We start from the raw sequence: 26,066 nt of genomic DNA, 5'->3' as shown, positions 1-26,066 counted from the left end.
TTCCCTAAGGGATCAATTTTATCCCTCACTATCCTTTTGCTATTTATATAACTGTAGAAACCCTTTGGATCTATTTTCATCTTACTTGCTAAAGCTGCCTCATATCTTCTTTTAGCTTTTCTAATTTCTTTCTTAAGATTATATTACATTCTTTATATTCCTCAAGCACCTCATTAACTCCAAGCTGCCTATATTTATTGTAAATCCCACTCTTTTTCCAAACCAAGTTTCCTATATCCCTTGAAAACCATGGCTCTCTCAAACTTTTAAACTTTCCTTTCAACCTAACGGGAACATAAAGATCCTGTACCCTCAAAATTTCACCTTTAAATGACCTCCATTTCTCTATTACATTCTTCCCATAAAACAAATTGTCCGAATCCACTCCTTCTAAATCCTTTCGCATCTCCTCAAAGTTAGCCTTTCTCCAATCAAAAATCTCAACCCTAGGTCCGGTCCTATCTTTCTCCATAATTATATTGAAACTAATGGTATTGTGATCACTGGACCCGAAGTGCTCCCCAACACATACCTCCGTCACCTGACCTATCTCATTCCCTAACAGGAGTTCCAACACTGCCCTTTCTCTGGCCAGTACCTCTATGTATTGCTGCAAAAAACTATCCTGCACACATTTTACAAACTCCAAACCATCCAACTCTTTTACAGTATGGGCTTCCCAGTCTATGTGTGGAAAATTAAAATCTCCCACATCACACACCCTTGTGCTCACTACAAATATCTGCTATCTCCGTACAAATTTGCTCCTCCACTTCTCGGTCCCCATTAGGTGATCTATAATACACCCCTATTAGCATCACTACTCCTTTCCTATTCCTCAACTCCACCCAAATAGCCTCTATGGACGAGTCCACTAATCTATCCTGCCAGAGATCCTCCGGCATTCTTCTAAATTCCAGTGAGTACAGGCCTAAAGCTGCCAAGTGCTCCTCATATGTTCACCCCTTCATTCCTGGAATCATCCTGATGAAATCCTCTGGATTCTCTCCAAGGACAATACATTCTTTCTGAGATAAGGGGCCAAAAACTGTTGACAATTCTCAAGTGCAGCCTGACCAGTGTCTTATAAAGCTTTAGCATTATCTCCTTGTTTTTATATTCTATTCCCCTTGAAATAAATGCTAACATTGCATTTGCCCTCTTTACTACAGATTCAAACTGTGAACTAACCTTCTAGGAGTTTTGGACGAGGACTCCTAAGTCCCTTTGCACCTCTGATGTTTTAATTTTCTCCCCATTTAGATAATAGTCGGCGCTATTGTTCCTTTTACCAAAATGCATTATCATACAATTCCCAAAACTCTGTTACATCTGCCAGTTTTCTGCCTATTCTTCCAATTTGTTTAAGTCCTGCTGCAATCACGTTGCTTCCTCAGCACTACCTACCCCTCCATCTATCTTCGGATCATCTACAAACTTTGCCACAAAACCATCAATTCTACTATCAAAATCATTGACAAACAAAGTGAAAAGTAGCAGCTCGAGTACTGACCTCTGAGGAACACCACTCGTTACTGGCAGCCAACCAAAAAAGGTCCCCCTTGATTCACATCCAACTCCAGGTTTTGTCTCCCACCCTTTTCCTTCAATCTCCCAAAATGTTTTACAGATGAAATTGCACATCCCAATCCAGGAGTCCCAAGTTTCCAAGACAACTTTGGAGCATCCTCTCCAAGATCTTGATGTCTGAGCCTCTATTCCGAGGACCTGACAGCCACCTCAGGTCCAAACCCCCATTTACATTCCTCAGGTACTTGCCCCAGGCATGGCCCTGGTCTTCAGTTAATGATATTTCTGTTTACTCTTCACACAGATGAAGTAATATATGGAACAAGCAAATTGCAGCACCCAAGTCATGGCTTCAAGGATTAGTGAATTGTTCTGCAACAGATCCATGAAATAATTTAATTTCATTTCATTTTATTTAGATACCTTGTGGAATAGGCTCCTCTGGCCCTTCAAGCCATACTACCCAGAAAACCCCATTTTAACACTAGCCTAATCACTGGACAATTTACAACAACCAGGTAACCTTTGTGCTGTGGAAGGAAACTGGAGCACCCAGAGAAAACCCCCATATTCCATGGGGAAGACATACAGACTCCATACAGATGATGTCAGAATTGAACTTCAAACTCAAATATCCCAAGCTGTAATAACGTCACACTAACCACTGTGCTACCCTGGTGCCCATGACACATTAAAGGCATAAACGAATCTCTAAGCTGTGTTGTTTTGGTGTGTTTGCAATGTTTTGCTGAGTATGAAAACAACATTGAACTACATGAAAGAATAATAGGATCAGTTTTGGAGTTCCAAAACCAGATGCTATGTTAATAAGTCAAGAAAAATATAACTTGAATCATGGTATATGTCCAAAACTGTTGGGACAAATGATAATCCCCTCAGCTATGTGCAGTACTTTGCCATGTCTTCAACCTGAGCTTGAAGCTCTGGAGGGTTCCTGTGCTGTGGAAGATGTCCTGCCTCGTCCCTGTGCCGAAGACGCCGCACCCCAGCGGCCTCAATGACTACAGACCAGTGGCAGTGACCTCCCACATCATGAAGACCCTGGAGAGACTTGTTCTGGAGCTGCTCCGGCCTATGGTCAGGCCACACTTGATCCCCTCCAGTTCGCCCACCTGCCCCGACTAGGAGTTGAGAATGTCATCGTCTACCTGCTGAACCGTGTCTACACCCACCTGGACAAGCCAGCGAGCACTGTGAGGGTCATGTTTTTTGACTTCTCCAGTGCGTTCAACACTATCCGCCCTGCTCTGCTGGGGGAGAAGCTGACAGCGATGAAGGTGGATGCTTTCCTGGTATCATGGACTCTTGATTACCTGACTTGCAGACTACAGTACATGTGCTTGCAACACTGTGTGTCTGACAGAGTGATCAGCAGCACTGGGGCTCCACAGGGGACTGTCTTGTCTCCCTTTCTCTTCACCATTTACACCTCGAACTTCAACTACTGCACAGAGTCTTGTCATCTTCAGATGTTTTCTGATGACTCTGCCATAGTTAGATGCATCAGCAGGGGAGATGAGGCTGAGTACAGGGCTACGGTAGGAAACTTTGTCACATGGTGTGAGCAGAATTATCTGCAACTTAATGTGAAAAAGACTAAGGAGCTGGTGGTAGACCTGAGGAGAGCTAAGGTACCGGTGACCCCTGTTTCCATCCAGGGGGTCAGTGTAGACATGGTGGATGATTACAGATACCTGGGGATATGAATTGACAATAAACTGGACTGGTCAAATAACACTGAGGCTATCTACAAGAAGGGTCAGAGCCGTCTCTATTTCCTGAGGAGACTGAGTTCCTTTAATATCTGCCGGACAATGCTGAGGATGTTCTATGAGTCTGTGGTGGCCAGTGCGATCATGTTTGCTGTTGTGTGCTGGGGCAGCAGGCTGAGGGTAGCAGACACCAACAGAATCAACAAACTCATTCGTAAGGCCAGTGATGTTGTGGGGATGGAACTGGACTCTCTGATGGTGGTGTCTGAAAAGAGGATGCTGTCCAAGTTGCATGCCATCTTGGACAAAGTCTCCCATCCACTACATAATGTACTGGTTGGGCACAGGAGTACATTCAGCCAGAGACTCATTCCACCGAGATTCAACACAGAGCGTCATAGGAAGTCATTCCTGCCTGTGGCCATCAAACTTTACAACTCCTCCCTTGGAGCGTCAGACACCCTGAGCCAATAGGCTGGTCCTGGACTTATTTCCTGGCATAATTTACATATTACTATTTAATTATTTATGGTTTTATTACTATTTAATTATTTATGGTGCAACTGTAACGAAAACCAATTTCCCCTGGGATCAATAAAATATGACTATGACCATAATGACACCATAGAATTATTATTTAACTGCAAATGCAAACTTGGAGAATGATGGGTAAATTGTCAAAACTTTTCCCGTGGAGCATGAGCATGCAAATTCCTTTAATTGGCTGATTCATACCCATTAATAGAAACTGAATCATCCTCAGGTCTAGTTCCAGCAGCTAATTTCAAGCAACCTTAAATTTGGCATAACTGCAGGAGGGATGCCAGATAAGTCTTCTTCCATTATTTCTATTCTCAATATGTGAAATCCAGACTTCAAGGAGCAAATCACTTTCAATTTGCACACCTGCCATTGATTTGATGCCCTTTCGTTTGTCTCAATTAGTTCAATGCCATCTTCTCAATCATCAGCATTGTGTGCCATTACAGTGAAGCAGTCAAATTCATTTTGCTCTTGGATATTATAAAAGGAGCGAGTAGATGGTTTGATTCTATTAATCAGTTTATCAAAGAGATAAAAGAACACAGCCTTATTGAGTATTACCATATCATGGATAAAAACCCTAGCAATTAATATCCAGTTCGATTGTAAGTTAGCAAGAAAAATGTATTTACATTCACTACAGGAGTTCTTTTAGTCAGGAATAGGTTTTGCCTGTAATCTTACGTAAAAATGCTCATGATTTGCCTTAGTGAACATAAGCAATGTGTCAGACATCGTGCACACCTGCACAGTGAAGCCAGGGCCAACTTGAAATTGAATTTCATTAACAGTCATCAGCATCATCATCATTAAGTGCCATGTTGTATGAGGTGGGTGATCATAGTCTTGTATCTGTCATGACCTTGATGGTTGTTGGCAATTTTTTCTTTACAAGGTGCTTTGCCATTCCTTCTTCTGGGCAGTGCCTTTACGAGATGGTTGACCCCAAACTTTATCAATACTCTTCAGAGATTGTGTTCCTGATGTCAGAGATTGCATAACAAGGACTGTGATATGCAGCAGCTGCTCATACGACCATCCACCACTTGCTCCCGTGCTTCATGTGATCCTGATTGGGGATCAAAGCAGGTGGTACACCTTGCCCAAACGTGACCTGCAGGCTATCGGAGGGAAGGAGCTTCTTACACCTCCTTTGGTAGAGATGAATCTCCACCCTGCCACCCCTCATAAACAGCATTTAGTGTAATTGCCAACCTCTGCCAGCCTTCATAGACAACTTGCCCATTTTAAAGCAAGCCAAGGAAAAATCTGGAGCTGGAGAAGTCCCTAAGGCAGTCCTTTGTTGAGTTCAAAACTTCTGCAACGCCACTGGTGCCAAACTGTATTGGTCTCTTGCATTCCTTTGGATTCATGAGCTGCATGGAGAGGGAGAGCCTGCCACATGGGCAACATCTTGCTCTCCATATCATACTGCACAGGCTTGCATTTCATGTAGACGGCTAGAGTGCAACATCCATGGTTGACACTGACCAACAGAGGGCCAAATAACATAGATATAGAGTCATAGAGTCATACAGAATGGAAACAGGCCCTTTGGCCCAACTCATCCATGCTGACTGTGTTGCCCAGCAAGCTAGTGCCATCTGTCCACGTTTGGCTTATAACCCTCTAAACCTCTCCTATCCATGTACTTATCCAGATGGCTTTTAAATGTTGTGAATGCACCTGCTTCATCAACTATTTCTGGTTCATTCCAAATATGCACCACCTTTTGCGTGAAGGAGTTACTCCTGAAGTCCCCTTTACTGTATATCTCTCATCTCTAATCTTAAACCTATCTTGATTTTAGCATCTCTCTGGGTAAAAGACTGTGTGTTTTCACTCTGTCTCTGCCCTTCTTGATGTTGTTTACATCTATCAAGTCACCCTTCAATTTTCCACATTTCAGGGAATAAAGTCCTTGTCTACAATCTCTTCTTGCAACTCAGGAAACATCCTGGTAAATCTTTTCTGCACTCTTTCTATTGTAATAACATTTTTCCTACAACAGGGTGACCAAAACTGAACATAATACTCCAAGCGAGGCCTCACCAATGTCTTATATAACTGCTACTTAGCTACCCAATTCAGTGCCCTGACTGATGAAGACCATTGTGCCAAACACCTTCTTCACCTGTCTACCGACCAGAAGCTCCAAAGTCAGTTGATAGGTCCTGATGTCAGCAAATTATGCACTTTTACCCCAAGTCCCTCTGTTCCATCACACTCCCTAGGACACTACCCCTTCATCTCCTATATAAAACTAATAAAGGGCCAGGCTGTTTCTGAAAGATTAAAAGAATTAAAATAAAAAGAAAACTTGCCACTGTTAACTAGAGATGGCAAGGATTGTAACACTTTGTAAATATTGGGAAAGTTCTTAAAAGCATCAACTTGCTTCACTGTGCACCTTACCATCCCAGTGGGTAATGTCATTCTGTTATACATGATGAACTCAGTTCTTGCAATAAGTAGGTCCTAAGAGACTAAATGCCATTTTAAAGCAATTTAATCTTCTTTGTGCTTGCTTGCATATGCAGAAGTGTGAAAATGTTCAATAAGAGTTTGAATACTTCTACAAAAGAACTGGATATATAATCAGCACTCTGGTTCCTGTTGGCACAGCCCAAGACTTGGAAAATCAGAGTTTTATGCAATATTATCATTACAATATGCATGGTCCATTAATGAAAATACTTACCATTTTTCTGATTGGCTGCTTAAAATAAAGAGTCTGCCAAATTGATATTCAGCAAAGACTTTTCAACATAAATGCTTTGGTTTATTTTACTTTTCTCAATATCAATCTTTAATCCACACCTTGAACTTACCTCAATAATGTGTTGCAATGCCATCCACATATAGTCTTTAGATTAGATTAGATATGACTTCAGAAAGGGTAAGAAGAAGGAACACACACCAGTCCTCAGAGGGATCAGAAGTGGAAAGAGTGAGCAACTTCAAATTGCTGGGTGTCAACATCTGAGGATCTATCCTGGACCCAACATATCAATGCAGCTACAACGATGGGACAACAGCATCTATACTTCATTAGGAGTTTGAGGAGATACGCTATGTCACCAAAGACACTTGCATATTTCTACAGATGTACCGTGGAGAATATTTTAACTGGCTGCATCACCATCTGATATGGGCGGGGTGGGGGGGGGGCTACTGCCCGGGATTGAAATAAGCTGCAAAGAGTTGTGAATTCAGTCAGCACAACTATGGTGACCAGCATCAATGTATACATGACATCTTCAAGGAGCGATGACTCAAGAAGGCGGCGTCCATCATTAAGAACCTCCATCATCCAGGTCATGCCTTGTTTTCATTGCTACCATCAAGAAGGAGGCACAGAAGCCTGAAGTCACACACTTAATGATTCAGGAACAGCTTCTTCCCCTGGAGTCTGACATCAGGATCTGCCAACTGACCTTGGAACTTCGAATCACAGCATAGCTCTGATTGGAGCTTCGACTAATACAGGTGGTTTATTGCAAGTGCACACATTTACTGAGATAGTGAGATCATAGGCATTATAATTTATTGAGATTAGGGAAGAAAACTTCATCTTTAAAGACACAGGATGGATATGGCGTCCACCTGAGAGTATTTTTCTTTTGATCACTCAGTCCTCTTATCCAGTCTCTCTGCTCATGTTCCCTGAAAGGGCCGTTCCCTTGAGGGTCAGGGGAAAGTTCTTCAGCACTTGGAAAAGCACTTTGAGGAAAGGAAGAACACGCAAATCCTTGTTGAATCTAACAACAGCCCACTCAAGTCCATCAGCTGCTGACTTCAAGAAGTTTAAAGATAAAGTTAGGCTTTATTTGTCATATCTTCATTGAAACGTACAATGAAGTACGTTGTTTGCATCAGATCAAACCAGCAAGGATTGTGCCGGGCAGCCTGCAAATTTCAGCATGCCTCTGGGGCCATCATAGCATGTCCACAAATTACTAATCCTAACCGTATGTCTTTGGAGTATCGGAGGAAACCAGAACACCTGGAAGAAACACATATAGTCACGGGCAGAATGCACAAACTCCTTACAGACTACAACAGGAAATGAACCCCTATTTTACAGGGGGCACTGTGAAGCATTACGCTAACTGCTACACTACTGTGTATAATCCCTTTAAATGCTATTTATAATCCCTTTACATGGTATTTATGCCATTTGCTTAACAAATACAGTACTCTGCTGCCCAAGAGAGTATGCCAAAAGAACCATGGAACTCAGTATTGGCAGATGTCAAAAAAGAATTGCAATTTAATTGGTGCTATAGAATCAAATTTTGCACATAATCTTCTCAGCAAGCTGCTTGTAACCAACACAAGCTGAATGTAAAAATTAAACTACAGTATGCTGTGATCAATTGCTGCATTTTACATACACAGCTAGTAACTTAGGTTGGTGAAAGATAGCTTCAAGATGAAGATGGCTACTGAGTTGATTACTATTCCTATCAGTTAACGTACTGTGCTTCAAAGATTAGTTTCAGAGCAGCAATCATGTCTATCTTGGCTTGAATGCTTGTGCTAATCATCAGCTGATAATCAAATTGTTTACAGGGAGAGCCGTGGATCTCTGCAACTCAGGCAGCTTCAGCAGATACAGGTCTCATAAATAACATCGCGTGCAAGAGCAAGCCTGGTATTCAGAATGTAATAACTGATGCAATCTGTTATTTTCAGTCAAATTATTTCAGAATATTTGCACCAACAGTGTATCTGAAATATTTTGTTGGTTTTAGGCTCATAGGGAATTGGATAAGGGACAAGAACACCACTTCTTATCTGGTAAAACAGGCACCAGTCCCATATCCAAAAGTTTTCTAAAAGCTGGCTACAAATTTACAATTTTTCTGGAAGAAAGGAAGCCTGTTGCCTTCATTTCCAATGCCATAGTGCACTTAGTGGAGCAGAGAGCAACTGTTCTACTCTGAGGTTACAACAACAACAACAACAATTTTTATTTGCATGACAGAACTTTGAGGAATTTGCAAAAAAATTTGATTCCACAAATCAAAGAGTAAGGTATTTATTGTGGAACACACATCAAAGTTGCTGGTGAACACAGCAGGTCAGGCAGCATCTGTAGGAAGAGGTACAGTCGACGTTTCAGGCCGAGACCCTTCGTCAGGACTAACTGAAGGAAGAGTTAGTAAGAGATTTGAAAGTGGGAGGGGGAGGGGTAGATCCAAAATGATAGGAGAAGACAGGAGGGGGAGGGATGGAGCCAAGAGCTGGACAGTTGATTGGCAAAAGGGATACGAGAGGATCATGGGACGGGAGGTCCGGGGAGAAAGACAAGGTGGGGGGGAACCCAGAGGATGGGCAAGGGGTATAGTCAGAGGGAGAGAGGGAGAAAAAGGAGAGTGAGAGAAAGAATGTGTGTATAAAAATAAATAACAGATGGGGTACAAGGGGGAGGTGGGGCATTAGTGGAAGTTAGAGAAGTCGATGTTCATGCCATCAGGTTGGAGGCTACCCAGACGGAATTTATTGTGAACAAGTTTTGCTGCATCTCTTGAAACACTCAACTGTTGGATAAGGGTGTAGAATTGTTATTTTTCTGGTAGTCCTATGCTTTTGTGTATTTTTATATAATCACATATATACAGTACATGTAATTGTTCAGTGAGTTTTCCAGCAAGTACTGTACAGTTACTTCTGTATTTTTTCTAGGAGCTTCTTAGTTTTCTGTAGCAGGTGACATGCCACTTGAATTTGGCTATTTTATAGATTAATTTTTGTCACTTGAATTTTGTTATCTCTAGTCAGAATATGAGATGTCTAGGACTGCTTTTTCCTTCATCTTTTCTTTGTTCCCTGGGCTTTTTCATTGTTTATTCTTGTAACAATTAATCAAACGGCTGTAAGCAACAAGTTTTATACCTCATTCTTGATTTCTGAAGAAGCTTTGGATCACAAATTCATCAGGATCCAACACAACAATATTACAGAGTTAAATCCCACTAACTTCAGAATTTAAAAATTACCAAGTAATGCGCAAAAATCAATGTAGAAAAAAATGATGAAAAATTATCAAAAATACTTATTGTGTACTAAGCTAGAAAGACTACAATGTTTTCAACATGTTGAAATAACTGGGTCAACTCTGTCAAGAGCATAATTTAGCACTTAACATGTATTCTTTGTTAGAAATTTTGAAAATATTATTTAATTTAAGTTCTTTGAGTTTAAATTGCCATTACTCCTACTCATTCCAATTAAGACACTGAAATTGGGTGAAAGAAAACCTAGCTACACTAAATGACAACAGTTGGAATATTATGAACCTTTAGTTAAGGATGATGGAAAGATAATCAAATAAGGCATTGCAGGCTAGGCAGCATCTATGGAGAAAAGTACAGTCGATGTTTTAGGCCGAGGACCCTTCATCAGGACTAGAAGGAAAAAATAATAATTTTCAGCATCTGCGGATTTTCTCTTGTTTCAAATAAGACATTAACTCTCTTTGCAAATGCTGCACATTTTCTACATTTTCTGTTTCCAGTAAAGTATGATGTTGTGCAACAAGATATCTACAGTAAATCACAATAAATACAGCTCAAAATTAATGTAATAAATCCAAGAGCATGATGCATTTATCAATCCTCTAAAGACTCTGCAACAAATGTATACATTGCTCATGACTCCAAAATGATATTCCCAGAGTATAAAAATTATTATTCTTCATATCTTCTGAAGAACACAATAAAACATTAACAAAACACTAATCAACAAACTACATCCCCATAGGATGTTATACTTAACAATATGAAAAGTTATCTTCCTGTACTCATTAAAAAGGGCAAGTAATGATATTTAGTTTTGTAAGCATTAAGGGAATAGGATAAAGTAATTCTAATGTCAGTGGTTAAACCTTGGAATATCTCGAAAGATTTGTTCCTCATTAAACCAGGCTCTATCAAGATCTCCAGATACTTGTATAAAATGAGATATGATCGGCATTAAATTTCATTATTATGGATTGCAGAGGTCTAATGAAAATAAAGATGATATTCTCCAAAAATATATATAAAAATATAAGCTGCCTAGAGAATTCTACAATGGTAATATTTGTTCATTACCAGGATGCCCTCTTCTCATTGTTACCATCAGGAAGGAGGTACAGAAGCCTGAAGACACACACTCAGCGATTCAGGGTCAGCTTCTTCCCCTCTGCCATCCAACTTTTCTCATGCTCTTGGCTTTATTCATGAATGCTGCCTCACTACTTATATTAATTTAACTATTTAAAGTAATTCAGTTTATTTTCTATATCTGTCACGTATCACATTGTACTGCTGCCACAGAGTTAACAAATTTCACCACATATGCTGGTGATATTAAGCCTGATTCTGATCATTTAAACTTAAATTACTGTGAGTGACTCTATCCACCAAAGCCATACACTGAATCTCGCTGAGTGTACGTCTAGCAGGGCTTTTCCTGGGTTAAAGACATGTAAGAATGAAATAGGGCATTTCAATGGTCAGAATATCGGGTTCTGATCATCTCTTTCTGAGACCATTTCTTTCAGTTCATTAACCTCAGATTTTAGTGAGGGAAGCAGAGGCACAGCAGAGTAAATGATAAGAAATAAACACTTGGAATTTGGATCCGTTTGCCTTTTTTAAAAATAAAGTCTCACAAAAATAATTCTGTACACATTTTGCACACAATAGACAATAGGTACAGGAGTAGGCCATTCAGCCCTTTGAGCCAGCACCACCATTCACTGTGATCATGGCTGATCGTCCACAATCAGTACCCTTTTCCTGCCTTCTCCCCATACCCCTTCACTCCGCTGTCCTTAAGAGCTCTATCTAACTCTTTCTTGAAAGAATCCAGAGAATTAGCCTCCACTGCCTTCTGAGGCAGAGCATTCCACAGAACCACAACCCTCTGTGTGAAAAAGTTTTTCCTCAATTCCGTTCTAAATGCTCTGACCCTTATTCTTAAACTGTGGCCTCTGGTTCTGGACTCCCCCAACATCGGGAACATGTTTCCTGCCTCTAGCATGTCCAATCCCTTAATAATCTTATGTGTTTCGATCAGATCCCCTCTCATCCTTTTAAATTCCTGTGTATACAAGCCCAGTCACTCCAGTCTTTCAATCTTTATAATGCTGGTGACCATCAGGAAACCAGCCTATTCACTTTCTTATGCAAAGTGGTTGACATTAGCCCAGCATTACACACAGAACTAATGAAGTCACAGATCATATAGCTACTTTTCCCTCCACTGTCAGCAGAAATCAGAGACTTTGAGCAAACCTGCAATCTTCTCTGTTTACTCACAAAAATAGTAATGAAGGTTTAGGAATGAGATAGCTAATGAAGGGTCACCAGTCACACTGAATTCCTGTAAGCATGGTCTCCCAGCCTTACTTTACAATGGTAAATGATTTATTGAAGCCTTTTTCACTAATAAAAGAAATATGTATAGAAAAAAACCATTCCCGTGATCACTGGTTATAATGGGCCTACAGCTTACCGTGCTTTAGGATGACCTTCCACACAGAAGACTATGAGGTCAGTTCAATAAGGAGTGGAGAATTTGGGAGGGGGTGTTGGTAGACGGTGGGCATCATGTTCACCTTCCTCTGTGTTTTCCTCTCACCTCTATGGTAGGCTTTACTGCCACTGTCTGTAACAGTCTTGCAAAGAGATCTTTAACTGCTAACTTGCTTTGACCAGTGGTCATGGCTGCAATGTTGTAGTAATTGTGAGTGTTACATAGAGGTCCTGATCATTTTCACATATCTTATATTAGTACAGGTTTCTTTGTGCAAAGATCATATTGTGCTTGTTTTCACATAGCTTTGCCTAACTTTACAATGTTTTTGTAAAGGAAATTGGAGTGAACATAGGTATCATATAGAGTCATAGAAAAGTACAGCACAAAAACAGGCCCTTTGGTCCACTTAGTCTGTGCCGAGCCATTTAAACTGCCTACTCCTATCGACCTGCACCAGGATCATAACCCTCCCTACCCCTATCATCTGTGTACTTATCCAAACTTCTTTAAACTTCTCCTTAAGTATGCAGTGCATACTTAAGTTACCAAGTACAGATAACAGAAAATATAAAGAGAAACTGATCATATAACTAGTTTATTTGTTCTTCCTGGAACTTAAAAAAAACTAACAGAGCAAATTGCTTTAAGGACATTTGTTGCTGTGCATTCTTAGGACATTGATTTAACCTCACTGTGTGTCAACGGGAGATCTTCAACTAAGGGAAAATTTATCGAGATCCTTGTATCTCTTCTTCCATTTCCTGTAAAGAATTGCAACCAACCCTGCTCCATCAGCAATATTCTTCATTCCTCAACCACTCCAAAGATTCCAATCTGTGACCTTACTCGACCTTCCCATTTGCTGCTGCATCCCAACAAACACACTACTGTACACACATCTTATTCCAGTGATTCTGATCTGTTATCATGCCAATTTAACCATGATGCAACCTCTTTGGCCTCCCCTTCTACAACGCCGCTTCTAATGTTCCCAATGATACTCCAAAAGATCCTGATGCTCCGCTCAAGATCGTTGTGTCTGAATAGCCTGACCCTCCAGTGCTTTTGACAGTTTGCCTGGGTCACTGATGGTGAAAGCACAGTCCCTGAATGCACATGCTGCTGGACACTTTATTGCAAAAATTCATCTTGGCTCCCACATAGAACATAAGAGCACAGTACAGGCCCTTCAGCTCATGATGTTGTGCTGACCCTTAAACCTTCTCTAAGATCAATCTAATTCTTCCCTACTACATAGCCCTCCATCCTTATATCATTCATGTGCCTATCTAAGAGTTTCTTAAACGCTCCTAATGTACGTCTTTAGCACCACTCTGAGTAAAAAAACTTCTGACATCCTCCCTATGCTTTCCTCCAACACCTTAAAATTATGCCTCTTCGTATTAACCATTTCCACCTTGGGAAAAGGTCTCTGGCTATCCATTTGATCTATGCCTTTTATCATCTTGTACACCTCTATCATGCCACCCCTCATCCTTTTTTGCTCCAAAGAGAAAAGCCCTTGCGTGCCGAAGTGACTTGCTTTCTTTACGAGTCTTTGACAAAGCCAGGGCAGCACTCCTCAGCTTGGAGTAAGAATCAGACTGCTGGAGGAATGAGACATGTGTGCTGGCCGAGGAATGATTGGCCTTTTGGTTCAAGATCCTGCATCTGCCCAAACATTGATCATTCATTTGACTCTTCAAATGCCGGCTGACTCACAGAGTTCTTCCAGCACTCCGAATTTTGCTCCAGATCACAGCATCCACAAGCTGTTGTGACTTCTCAGCCTGGCCTTGGATTAAAACAGCAGACTGCATAAATTCAATCCCAGTAACGCTTTTGCAGCTAAAGGTTATTTGGCCAGGAAATGAACAAAGCAGTCATTGTCTGAATCAAGAGCATTCTCTAGTTCATATTGGAATTTCATGGCAAGTATTACAAAAATAAGCATAAAGTTCTATTAATGTTATGAAAAGAAATCCTGACAATTGAACATCTTCCTATAATATTTTGCTTGCCTCTGATACATGAGCTGATATTAATTTGGTAGCTGTGAGACAATAGCATGTTTTATAGTTCAAAAATTCGTGTCTTACTTTAAAATAGACTTCCAAAAATAACGGTATATATTTAGGTCAGCATCCAATTTATTGTGCTTTACAGAATTGAAACCATGATGTTGAAAGAGAATTTATGCATTGTTCATCTGCGACCTTAGCATGGCACCTCATCTCATCACTTACTGGTGTACATCAGTGTAGAAGATTGATGATACAACATTTAAGATTAATAGAAAACTATTTTTTTCCAGGATATTGGTTTCAATGTGTTCTGAGCTCTAACATCCATTGAAATTCACATAAAATTATATCACAGTGATAAACAAGAAGCACCCGCTTCGTCGAACAGTCATATAAGATTAATATGTTAAAGGATGTATACACATAAGAACTGGTGATTGCTGCCTAAAATTAAAGCACAACAAATAGCTTTAACAGCAGATTCTCAAAAATGGGAACATAGAGAGCACAAAAATGGGAGCTGAAAATTATTAAAAATACAAGTCACTAAAGGTTGTATTTTGGAGTATTTGTTTTCCTGCACACTTATCTGTATACAAGTGCAGGGGTCTTCCTTTAAAGGCATCCATTAGTCTTGTGAGACCATGGATCTGTGCCTGGAAAGTCTTCACTCTCCAGGGCGCAGGCCAGGGCAAGGTTGTATGGTAGACCAGCAGTTGCCCATGCTGCAAGTCTCCCCTCTCCACTACACCAATGTTGTCCAAGGGAAGGGCATTAGGACCCATACAGCTTGGCACCAGTGTCGTCGCAGAGCAATGTGTGATTAAATGCCTTGCTCAAGGACACAACACGTTGCCTCGGCTGGGGCTCGAACTCACGACCTTCAGGTCACTAGTCCAATGCCTTAACCACTTGGAGGTCTTCCTACAATCAGGTTAATGTCATCATTACAATCCTCTTCAGGAATTAAGATCAAGATATTCTTTCACCTCTGGCTCATATTGAAGGGATAAAAGCATCCCCAAGCAAATTTAATTTTGACCTTTTAAGTCTAATTGATAATGATGACAGAGTTATGTGGAAAAAAAATCATACATTGGACGCTAACTAACAATCATGTTCACAGAGAATTCTGGTGTTTTTTATGGGAAAATGAAAAATGTCACGTTGAGACAATAGGTTTGGATCCAGTAGATGATGCTCTCTTTTCCATCTGCAGATAATATTCCAATGGTGGTGAGTATTCTCTTCGATTATTTGACTAAATATCAGCATTGGAGTAGAAGAAAATTGAGGAAAATCAAACCTACAACGCCTCTCAATCCTCCCTCCCCAACCTACTGATTCAATAATCCAACTCAAGAACGAAAGGTTTTTGTTGTCTTGCATATCTCTGCTATATTTTACATTGGCAAAGAAACTGAGCCTGAAAATAAACACTCCCTTCTTCTGATGGAATGTGAAATGTTCGGAAGAAGGTGGTGAGAAGATTATTGACTTCCCTTTGGAAACAGAAGTCTCAACTGTCTCCTTAACCTCAAGAATGAAATCACCAGGGATTTTCTATTCTATCTCTTTGAAAAATTGCAAGTGTTCTGTTCTACTGGTTGGAAGATTTACAATGTGATTGGGAAAATCTACCTCTTGGGCATTTGAAATGGAAGGCTTCAATGCCACAGCCCTACCTTCTCTCTTCTTAAAATAATTACAGAAGAGAAAAAAATACCAAAAACTACTTCAAACTCCTAAGAAATACATCTAGTATTTAAAAACCATATTTGCGTTATGGAAATTTCATACAGCTTTGGCAGTCATACATGATTAATCCACTGACTCTTCTTGTTAACTGTTACAAAGTCATTAGCTACAATAAAACAAAAGCTCAGAGCTTGTATGTCAGCTTGATGACTGTGGGTCATTTGAGTAAATAGCAAATATGGAAAAAGGCTGCTCATATTTGACGAGTCCTGTAAAATATTACATTTCCTGGTAAAGCACAAGTAAGCTGAATGTTCTAATAAATTATATTACTATTAAACTAGCTATATTATTATTTAAGCAATCATAAATGTAGATAATAAAATAAGAGGGTAATGCAGCCACTGATAAAAGGGTTTCTCTGCTCATTGTTATCAGCCCAAAGTGGAATTTCTATACCACAGTTGGTTTACCTGCACATTTGGTCCGTGTTGTCAGAGGAGGACCTGGAGGGCCAGTCCCTCCATCTCCAGGTCGTGTGAGCAGAACTCTGATTTCATATTCCACGTCTGGGTCAAGATGCCACAGTTTGTAGGTGGGGGAGTCCACGATATGTGTCTCTGCCCAATTTCCTGCGGTTGTGCGGTACTCTACTTCCTTCAGGATGATGGGGCCATCTCCGATGATCGAATTTGCATTTGGTTTGATCCACAGGTAGGTTGCACCAACTGCCAAAAGCTCAGGTGGGGCGATAGGTGTGGGTGGTTCTGCAATGTCAAACAAAAGCAACGAGCTCAATCACTGATAAACTGGAATTTGAAATGTGAGCTTTGAGACTTCATCACTCTACAAGGCAAAGTAGTTCCGGTAAATTTTAAGCAACAATTTAAATGACTACGAGGGTAGAATTACTTTGTAAGACTAATTAGCTGTTGCCATATTGAAACAAATAAGAGATGGCATTTAAGTCTCTCACTCTTTGACCTCTTACATTGTGACAACATTTAATGTGCCAATGACCACAGGCTGATTCTCAGAAATCACCATTAGATCAATAGATAAACTCAGGTGTTCAATATGGTGTCCTTAAATGGTTAGACATAGAAGAGAACAATCTATTATTGAGAAGAATTAAAAGTTTGCATCCCTGTTGGCCTTGCTGTAACAGTAATGCAGCTGGGCATTCTCTGTTGGGCCACCCACACATCTGAAAATGTGAATAGTGCTGTAGGTTTATAATGTAGGTTAGTATGAGAACTCAGAATAAAAAAAACCCAACTGGCATCTGGCATCATTCCATATTACACAATATTCTGTCATCTTGATACCAAACGGAAGGCAATTTACTGTATTTATTTTGTTGGCAATGCCCTGAAAGAGACTACTTAAGATGCAATTTCTCATTCATTATTTCTTTCAGTTCCATACAATGTAGGAGAACATTTGATCCATCAAGTCTATGAGAGGTGATTGATAAGTTCGTGGCCTAAGGTAGAAGGAGTCAATTTTAGAAAACTTAGCACATTTATTTTTCAACATAGTTCCCCCCCCCCCCCACATGTACACACTTAGTCCAGCGGTCATGGAGTATACGGATCCTATCTTTGTAGAAGTGATCCACAGTAGGGGTGATTGATAAGTTCATGGCCTAAGGTAGAAGGAGATGAGTTATACAACTCTCGTTACATGCACATGCAACTCTTTGAGTGAAAATGCAGAAAGTTTGAAGTTAATAACTCATCTCCTTCTACCTTAGGCCACAAACTTATCAATCGCCCCTGCTGTGGACCACCTGGAGGTCCAAGATGGCGACTTCTACAAAGAAGGGATCAGTATGCTCCAGGACCGCTGGACTAAGTGCGTAAATGTAGGAAAAATAAATGTGCTAGGTTCTCTAAAATGGATTCCTTCTACCTTAGGCCACGAACTTATCAATCACCCCTTGTATACTGGCTCTTTGAGCAATCCTATCATTCACATTCGTTCACTTACCTTCCTGTAATCTATCCCTCTTATGGGCTCCAAAGCACCCCACTGAATTCCCACCTGGTGCTTACACTGAGGACAATTTATAGAAGCCAATTAAGAGGAAGCTCATCTTCGGGATGTGGGAGGAAACTGGAGCATCGGGGGGGGGGGCGAATCCCGTGGGGAAAGAGTGAGTGTGAAAACCACATTGGAGCTGTGAATCTGACTCTAACCCAGCCTAACATGTCAATATGCAGTCCGGGTAAGTACCAAAGTCAATAATCTGGAAACAGATAGCAGGAACATCAAATGATTTGGACTAATAACTTAAACTGTGACTGCTCTCTTCAGACTATTAAAGGGTTAAGGAGAGGCGTGGGATGGGAGTCTTTAATTTCAGAGTTCAGCCTAGCAAACTGTATGTATTCTTTCTGGTTGGGAAGGAGTATTACCACAAACTTGCTTTCAATAATCAGGTACAGTGACAAAAAAAATGTGGCAGGAGGTAGCAGATCAAACAGTGACACTAATATATATAGAAAAATGAACAAATAAAGGAAGCATAGATTGTAGCTTCAAACAAGTGGAAGGCAAATATGCTTCCCTTGCCTAAAGGAGGATTGCAGAGACAGGAGACACTGTCACATAGAACATAGAGCATAAAGCACCATATGCACATTCACTCTGTGATGCTGTGCCATTCTTCTATATTCCACTATGAATCTAATCCTTCCCAATTGCATAGCCCATAACCCTCCAGTCTTCTTTCATCTATACGCCTCTCTAAGAGTCCCTTAAATGTCCCTAAGGTATCTGTCTCTACCACTACCCCCAGCAATGCATTTCAGGCACCCAGCACTCTCCGTGTAAAAAATCTACCTCTGACATCTCTCCTAAACTTTCTTCCACTTATCTTGAAAGGATGACCTCTAGTATTAGCTATGCCAACCTAGGAAAAAAAGTAACGGCTGTCCTTGTTTCTTACAATCTTATAAGAAGAGGAGGCCATGGACCAATGGTTGGCCTCTGGGATATCCTGCTTTTAGGGTGTATAGAGTGGAGGTACTCAACAAAATGGTCCCCCAATCTACATCTAGTCTCACTAATGAAGAGAAGGCTGCTTCGGGAGCACCAAATTTAGTAGATGACCCCCAACAGATTAACAGGTGAAGTGTTGCCTCATATGGAAGGACATACCAGAATGTCAGTCCATGGCTTCCTCTTCTACCACGAAGAGGCCACCCTCAGATTGGAGGAGCAACTCCTCATATTCCATCTTGGTAGCTGCAACCTATTGGCATGAATATTGATTTCTCCAATTTTATCCCCCTCCCTTCTTCTTCAATTCCCCACTCTGGCCTCTCAGCTCTTCTCACCTGCCTATCACCTCCCCCCAATGCCCCTCCTCCTTCCCTTTCTCCCATGGTCCACTCTCCTATCTTATCAGACTTCTTCTTAGCTAGCCTCTTACCTTTTCCACCTATCTCCTCTCAGCTTCTTACTTAATTCCCCCTCTCCCACCCTTCTGGCTTCACCTATCACCTTCTAGCTTGTACTTCTTCCCCTTCCCCACCTTCTTATTCTGGCATCTTCCCCCTTCCTTGCCAGATTTGATGAAGTGTTTTGGCCCAAAATGTAGAGTGTTTCCTCATTTCCATAGATGCTGCCTGACCTGCTGAGTTCTGCCAGCAATTTGTGTGTTGATCTGGATTTCCAGCATCTGCCGAATCTCTTTTGTTTACAATACTCCAAATGTTGTCTAACCAGAGTTTTATGGAGCTTCAACATTGCCTCTGATCCTCCAACATCCCTCTGTTGATCAGCACTACTAAGAATCCTGGCATTAACCTTGTACTCTGCCTTCAAGTCTGACCTTCCAAGGTATATCACTTCCCATCTTTCTGGATTGAACTCCATCTGCCAGTTCTCAGCCCAGATCTGCATCCTGTCTATGTGGCATTGTGACTATGACAACCTTCTACACAATCCACAACACCACCAACCTTGGTATCTTTTTATTGAACCAACCTTCCATTTCCTCATCCAAATCGTTTATGAAAATCACAAAGAGCAGAACAGATCCCTACAGAACAACATGGGCCTACATTTAGAATATGTTGCATCTCTACCACCCTCGGCCCTCTGTGAGCCAGCTAATTCCATAAACACCCTGACAAGTTTCCATGGATCCCATGCCTCCTGACTTTCTCGATAAACCTTCCATCAGGAACCTTGTCAAATACCTTGCTAAAGTCCAAATACACTGCATCCTTCAGTCTACTTTCATCATTTTGCTTTGTCACTTCTTTGAAAAAGTCAGTAAGGATTGTGAGGCATGCTCTGCCCCTCACAAAGCTCTGTTGACCATCCCTAATAAGACTGTGCATCACTAAATGCTCATAATTCTTGTCCTTTGCAATCGTCTCCATTAGTGTGCCCTCCACTGATGTAAGACTCACTGGTCTATAACTCCCAGAATTATCTCTATTGCCTTTCTTGAACTATGAAACAACATTTGCCATCCTCCAATCCTCTGGTACTATTGTTACCAATGAGGACGCAAAATGTTTGTCAACTCCTGAGCAATATCTTTCCTGGCTTCCTGTAATAACTTGGGGTAATAACCAGCCCAATTCTGGGAACTTATGTATCCTAATCTTTTTCAAAAGCTCCAATACCCCCTCTTTCTTGACCTCAACATGTCCATTAACTTGTCCTATGCTGATCTCACAGGTCCTTTAAAATCAGTAAAAAAAAACAAGCTTTTGTGAGACAGGCTATATTACAAAATAATTAAGCATATTAAGATGTGAGTTAGGAAGGATCTAGGTGTGCTTCCCAAGTTATGGACTCCCACTAATGGATAGACCTTACTTATGGCTGAGTGTTTGGAATTTACCATTCACTGTGAGACTGCTGGGTGGGAATGGGGTATTTCTGTGAGCCTTCTCTCCCCTATATAACCCCCTCCCCCACTACCCTCGAGCTGCAACAATCGGCGGCTGAGTTGAACTGAGCAGTGCTGGGCTGCTGGCTCCCCTATCACAGCTATTTCTACAATGCTCTTCCACACAAACTGATTTTGTTCATTTCTGATTTATAAACAGTCTCTCTTATGAACGCTTCTCTGGAATGGAATCCAAGGTTCAAAGTTCAAAGTAAATTTATTATCAAAGTATATATATGTCAACACATACTACTCCAATATTCATTTTCTTGCAGGCATTCACAGTAGAACAAAGAACAATGCAAAGCTACAAGACTAGCAAACAACCAATGTGTGATACAAGACAATCTGTGGAAATACAATAAATAATTGAATTGAATTGACTTTATTTCTTACATCCTTCACATACATGAGTAAAAATCTTTACATTACATCTCTGTCTGAATGTGCAATGTGCAATTTATAGTAATTTGTAGTAAATAGTATGTACAACAGGACAGTCAATAGAGCATAGAAATACAATTGTATCAGCGTGAATTAATCAGTTTGATGGCCTGATGGAAGAAGCTGTCCCTGAGCCTGTTGGTCCTGGCTTTTATGACGCAGTACCCGGATGGCAGCAGCTGGAACAGTTTGTGGTTGGGGTAATTCAGGTCAGCCCAAGGTCGGGCCCTTTTTACTCACCTGTCTCTGTAAATGTCTTGAATAGTGGAAAGTTCACATCTACGGATGCACTGGGCTGTCCGCACCACTCTCCTCAGAGTCCTGCGATTGAGGGAAGTACAGTTCCCATACCAGTGATGCAGCCAGTCAGGATGCTCTCAGTTGTGCTCCTGTAGAAAGTCCTTAGGATTTGGAGACCCATACCAAACTTCTTCAACCATCTGAGGTGAAAGAGACTCTGTTGTGCTTTTTTCACCACATAGCTAGTATGTACAGATCACATGAGATCCTCGGTGATGTGTATGCAGTGGAACTTAAAGCTGTTTACCCTCTCAACCCCAGATCCATTGATGACAATAGGGGTTAGCCTGTCTCCATTACTTCTATAGTCCACAACCAGCTCCTTCGTTTTGCAACATTGAGGGAGAGGTTGTTTTGTTGACATCACTGTGTCAGGCTGATGACTTCTTCTCTGTAGGCTGCCTCATTATTATTTGAGATCAGGCCAATCAATGTAGTATCGTCAGCAAATTTAATTAGCAGATTAGAGCTGTCTGTAGTGACACAGTCATGGGTATACAGAGAGTAAAGGAGGTGGCTTAGGACACAGCCCTGGGGGGCTTCTGAGTTGAGAGTCAGAGGGGCAGAGGTGAGGGAGCCCACTCTTACCACCTGCCGGCGATCTGACAGGAAGTCTAGGATGAAGGGTGGACACAAGGCAGGGGAAGGCCGAGGTCTCTGAGCTTCTTGTTAATCCTGGAGGGAATTATGGTGTTGAATGCTGAACTGAAGTCCAAGAACAGCATGCTCATATAAGCATCCTTCTTCTCCAGATGTGTAAGGACAGTGTGTAGAGCTGTGGCTGTTGCTTCAACTGACGATCAGTTGTGTTGGTAGGCGAATTGTAGGGGGTCCATTTTGGGTGGTAGCAAGCTGCATAGTCCTTGACCAGCCTCTCAAAGCATTTGCTTATTATTGAGGTGGGTGCAACAGGACACCAGTCGTTCACACAAGTTACTTTGGTCTTTTCAAGCAAATAAATAAATAAATAATACATTTGAGAACTTGAGTTGAGGAGTCCTTGAAAGTGAGTCCAGAGGTTGTGGAATTAGTTCAGTGTGAAGGTAAGAGAAGTTATCCATCCTGGTTCAGGAGCCTGATGGCTGAAGGGTAATAATCTGATGTCCCTGAACCTGGCAGTGTGGGACCTAAGGCTCTTGTACCTCCTTCCCAATGGCAGCAGTGAGAAAAGAGCATGGCATGGATGGTGGGGGTTCTTTATGATTGATGCTGAATTCTTATGGCATATACAGCTCGCAAGCTTGCCATTACCTAAGCATTGCCTGTAGGAGTCTGAGAATTCAGAATTGGAAAGAGGTACCAGAAAAATCTGCAAGAAAGCAGACTGGAGTTGATAGGAGTTGAGAATGATGGGTGTAACTTTGAGTAACACCACATATATGAGCACAGAGCCTGGAAGCAGGATTGAGCAAGGAACTAAAAAGGCTCAATAAAAGGGGGTCTCAATGCAAGTTAGTAGCCTGAAACGAGAATGAAAGGAACAATCTTGAAATCAGAACTCAATGTGTGTGCTGGCTTTGCCTCATCACCTGCTGCAATTAATGGATAATATTGAGATTGGTTCCAAGTGCTTGTCTGCCTGCTGGTCCTTAAATAAATATTATTGTCAGCATCACTTCTCCATCTTCCCCACTATCAGCATTAAGATACCAAATATTTGCTAATAGAATGGGCATCTCTAGCTTAGCTCTGCTAAGAAAGGACAAGCCTAAGTATCATTAGAACATGATATAAGAACACTTCTCAAAAAGCCTTGTTAACAGTGGAGGACTAAGCAGAGGGGGAAGTGTTGTCACAATGATACATGGTAGGTAGATGACCATTGCGACTACAGTTTCTTGTATAAAACCATGTGGGTCAGAGGAAGAAAATGTGTAAATTAGCAAAGGCCACTGTAGTTACTCCAATGTTACAGATAAGGGTCCAAAGGCTCTAGTCACTATGTAACATGTAGGTAGACAAATGGGACAAATACAGGTAAATCCTAATCCATAGAGCCCATCAAACATAGAAAAAATGAAATTTGAAGGTTTCATTTGTGATGGTGGCAGAGATCCTTATGCTACCTTTACAGCTATTACTCTGTTGCAAAGGAGACACTACTGGGAATATCCTCAAATCCACCATTGTTCTCTGCTTTGTCATTAAGGAGAGGAAGGATGGCAACTGTAGGTACTGAAAGTTGATGTCCAATGTGTCACTGCTGAGATCCTGTAGAGTATTTGCAAAAGTATCAATGAATATTAAGCTGCCTTAGCTAATAGATGATGGCTGAATGATGACCCGCAACTCAAGAGAACCAACTTGAGAAATAAAGCAAGATGGTTGATTGGAACATTGATAGCTCATTCCAATGATAGTATGACAAAGAAGATCAAAATCATTATAAGCATATTCTGAGGCATATAATTATAACCTGGGAAGAAGGGATTAATTGGAAAAAACTGAAAGAGCCTTCTCCTCACCCTGTCGCCAAATGGTTCCCGCTGCCATCAAAGAGTATTCATTTGATGAGAGAAAATGAACTGCTACAAATAGAGGCATTAGGACACAGGCTCCTTATGCAGATGTTAACATATACTTTAATTGTACTTGACTTGAGTCATTATTCCATGCTTGTCAACCATCCTTATAATTTCCAACACAGGCTGTCCAGCTAATGTTCTGGTCACTCTCCAAGAATGACCTCAGCAATTCACGAAATGTTAGGAACACCAGAGTGAGCCACTTTCTTGGGTTTTATCTGGGGATTTTAATGCTGCAGAAGATTTGATATTTGATTGATGACCACCAATATTTTTTTGTATTACATCTTTAAAAAAGTTTTCCTTGAGTTGTGTGTTACATTATGATATGGTTATCCTTTGAGATTAAGTTATATTTTGATTGAAGTGCGTGAATATTCGGCAAACCTTGGAGTGTTATACATGGTTGGCAAATTCTGAGTTGCATGTGACAGATTTTGCATAGAAACAGTAGAGGCTGGGGTAAGGCAATGACTGATCACCTGAGGAATGGAAATGTTGGGAAGAAGACATAAAATGTGACCTTGACGTCAACACTCAGTTACTGTGCCTGGCTCTTTGTCAATGGAACATGAAAAATATTTTACAGTAAGAAATTGCTTATGTTTCATCCTGTCTAAATGGAAATGAACAGCAGTACTTGGGTTTAGTTTCAGCATTCAGTTAAGTGCTGTTTAATTTAGTAACCACAGTTCTGAGAGCTAGCTCTTTATTGGTTTGACTTCACTCACACCAAGGCTATATTGAGTGAGAAAGAACCATAAATTTTATTGATTAAAGATGTTATCTATGCTTTTAAGTGTTCTATTCAGTTCTGGATCTTCCAGTTAAACATTGTACTAGTTTTTTTTTTAATTTAAAAAATGAGTAAGTTAACTACTTTATTGTGTAAGCCTCTCATCAGCACTTGTATGCAAACTTGGTTATTAACTAACTCTGCTAACAGCCACGTGACTCAGCAGTGAGAAGGCCACCTTTCATAAACAATCTACGTCTAGGGTCAATATGATTTGAAGTTCAACCAAACAGGAACATTGTGACATACCGATTAAAGGAACAGCGATTTGAGTGAATGCCATGTAAATACTGCCCATACACAATTATTAGTTGGCAAGAGATCATATACCATATAAAATTATAAGGAAAGCATATTTACCAGTTTCAGCTTTATCAAACAGTAAATAGGAAAAAGAAAAAAAAAAGCCCATTACAGTTAAACCAGTCTTATGTGCACACAACCATTGGAGCTCATACTGGAGTATTTGGGGATGGATCTCCTACTCATGCACAGGACCCATAGTCTGTGTGAAACAGCCGCCACATTCTCAACTTCCCTCGGAGTCCAACTCAAACTAACTGGCTCTCTCTCGGGAGTATTGACCCTTTCTCCTTGGAGCCGTTTGTCCAGTCAAAGCACTTCTTGCAATAGGGACACTCTTTCCAATGGCATTCTGCGGCATCTTTCCTTGTGCCCTGTTCCACAGCTCCTGCCAAAAAAACCCCAAACCAGACTACCATCTGTCAAAAATCTCTCTCCACCCCGCTCTCTCTAGAACTTTCTATCAAAGAAGAAGAAGAAGAAAGTCGCATCCATTGCTTGAAACATTACCAGCAGGCATAAGAGTGGAAAAGTTAACTCTTTCCACTGACAGCTCTTCTGTTCTGCATATAATGAATGGAATTTTAATTGAAGAAACATTGATGATCTTTGACAAATGCTGTCAGTCCACCAACAAGTCTTTTTTTAGCAAAGAGGGGGCAGAAAGGGCAGAAGGAATGGAGAGAATGGGGTGGGGAGGGGGTTAGAGAGCAAGTGGTTATG

The 26,066-nt window shown here is 40.9% G+C and overlaps 1 protein-coding gene across 7 annotated transcripts in view; it reads right to left on the bottom strand.

Annotated features, from left to right (window-relative positions):
- Positions 1-26,066, bottom strand: part of LOC134342756 (receptor-type tyrosine-protein phosphatase T-like) — a 1,640,095-nt gene that overhangs the window by 783,719 nt on the left and 830,310 nt on the right. For all 7 annotated transcript variants that reach the window (XM_063041291.1, XM_063041286.1, XM_063041287.1 and 4 more), the window contains exon 7: positions 16,534-16,827. In XM_063041291.1, the coding sequence (XP_062897361.1) occupies positions 16,534-16,827 (294 nt within the window). The remainder of the gene's footprint in view (positions 1-16,533; positions 16,828-26,066) is intronic.

The sequence above is a fragment of the Mobula hypostoma genome, chromosome 2 (genome assembly GCF_963921235.1).
Source record: "Mobula hypostoma chromosome 2, sMobHyp1.1, whole genome shotgun sequence".
Classification (NCBI taxonomy): domain Eukaryota; kingdom Metazoa; phylum Chordata; class Chondrichthyes; order Myliobatiformes; family Myliobatidae; genus Mobula; species Mobula hypostoma.
This window is presented reverse-complemented; position numbering and strand designations above follow the sequence as displayed.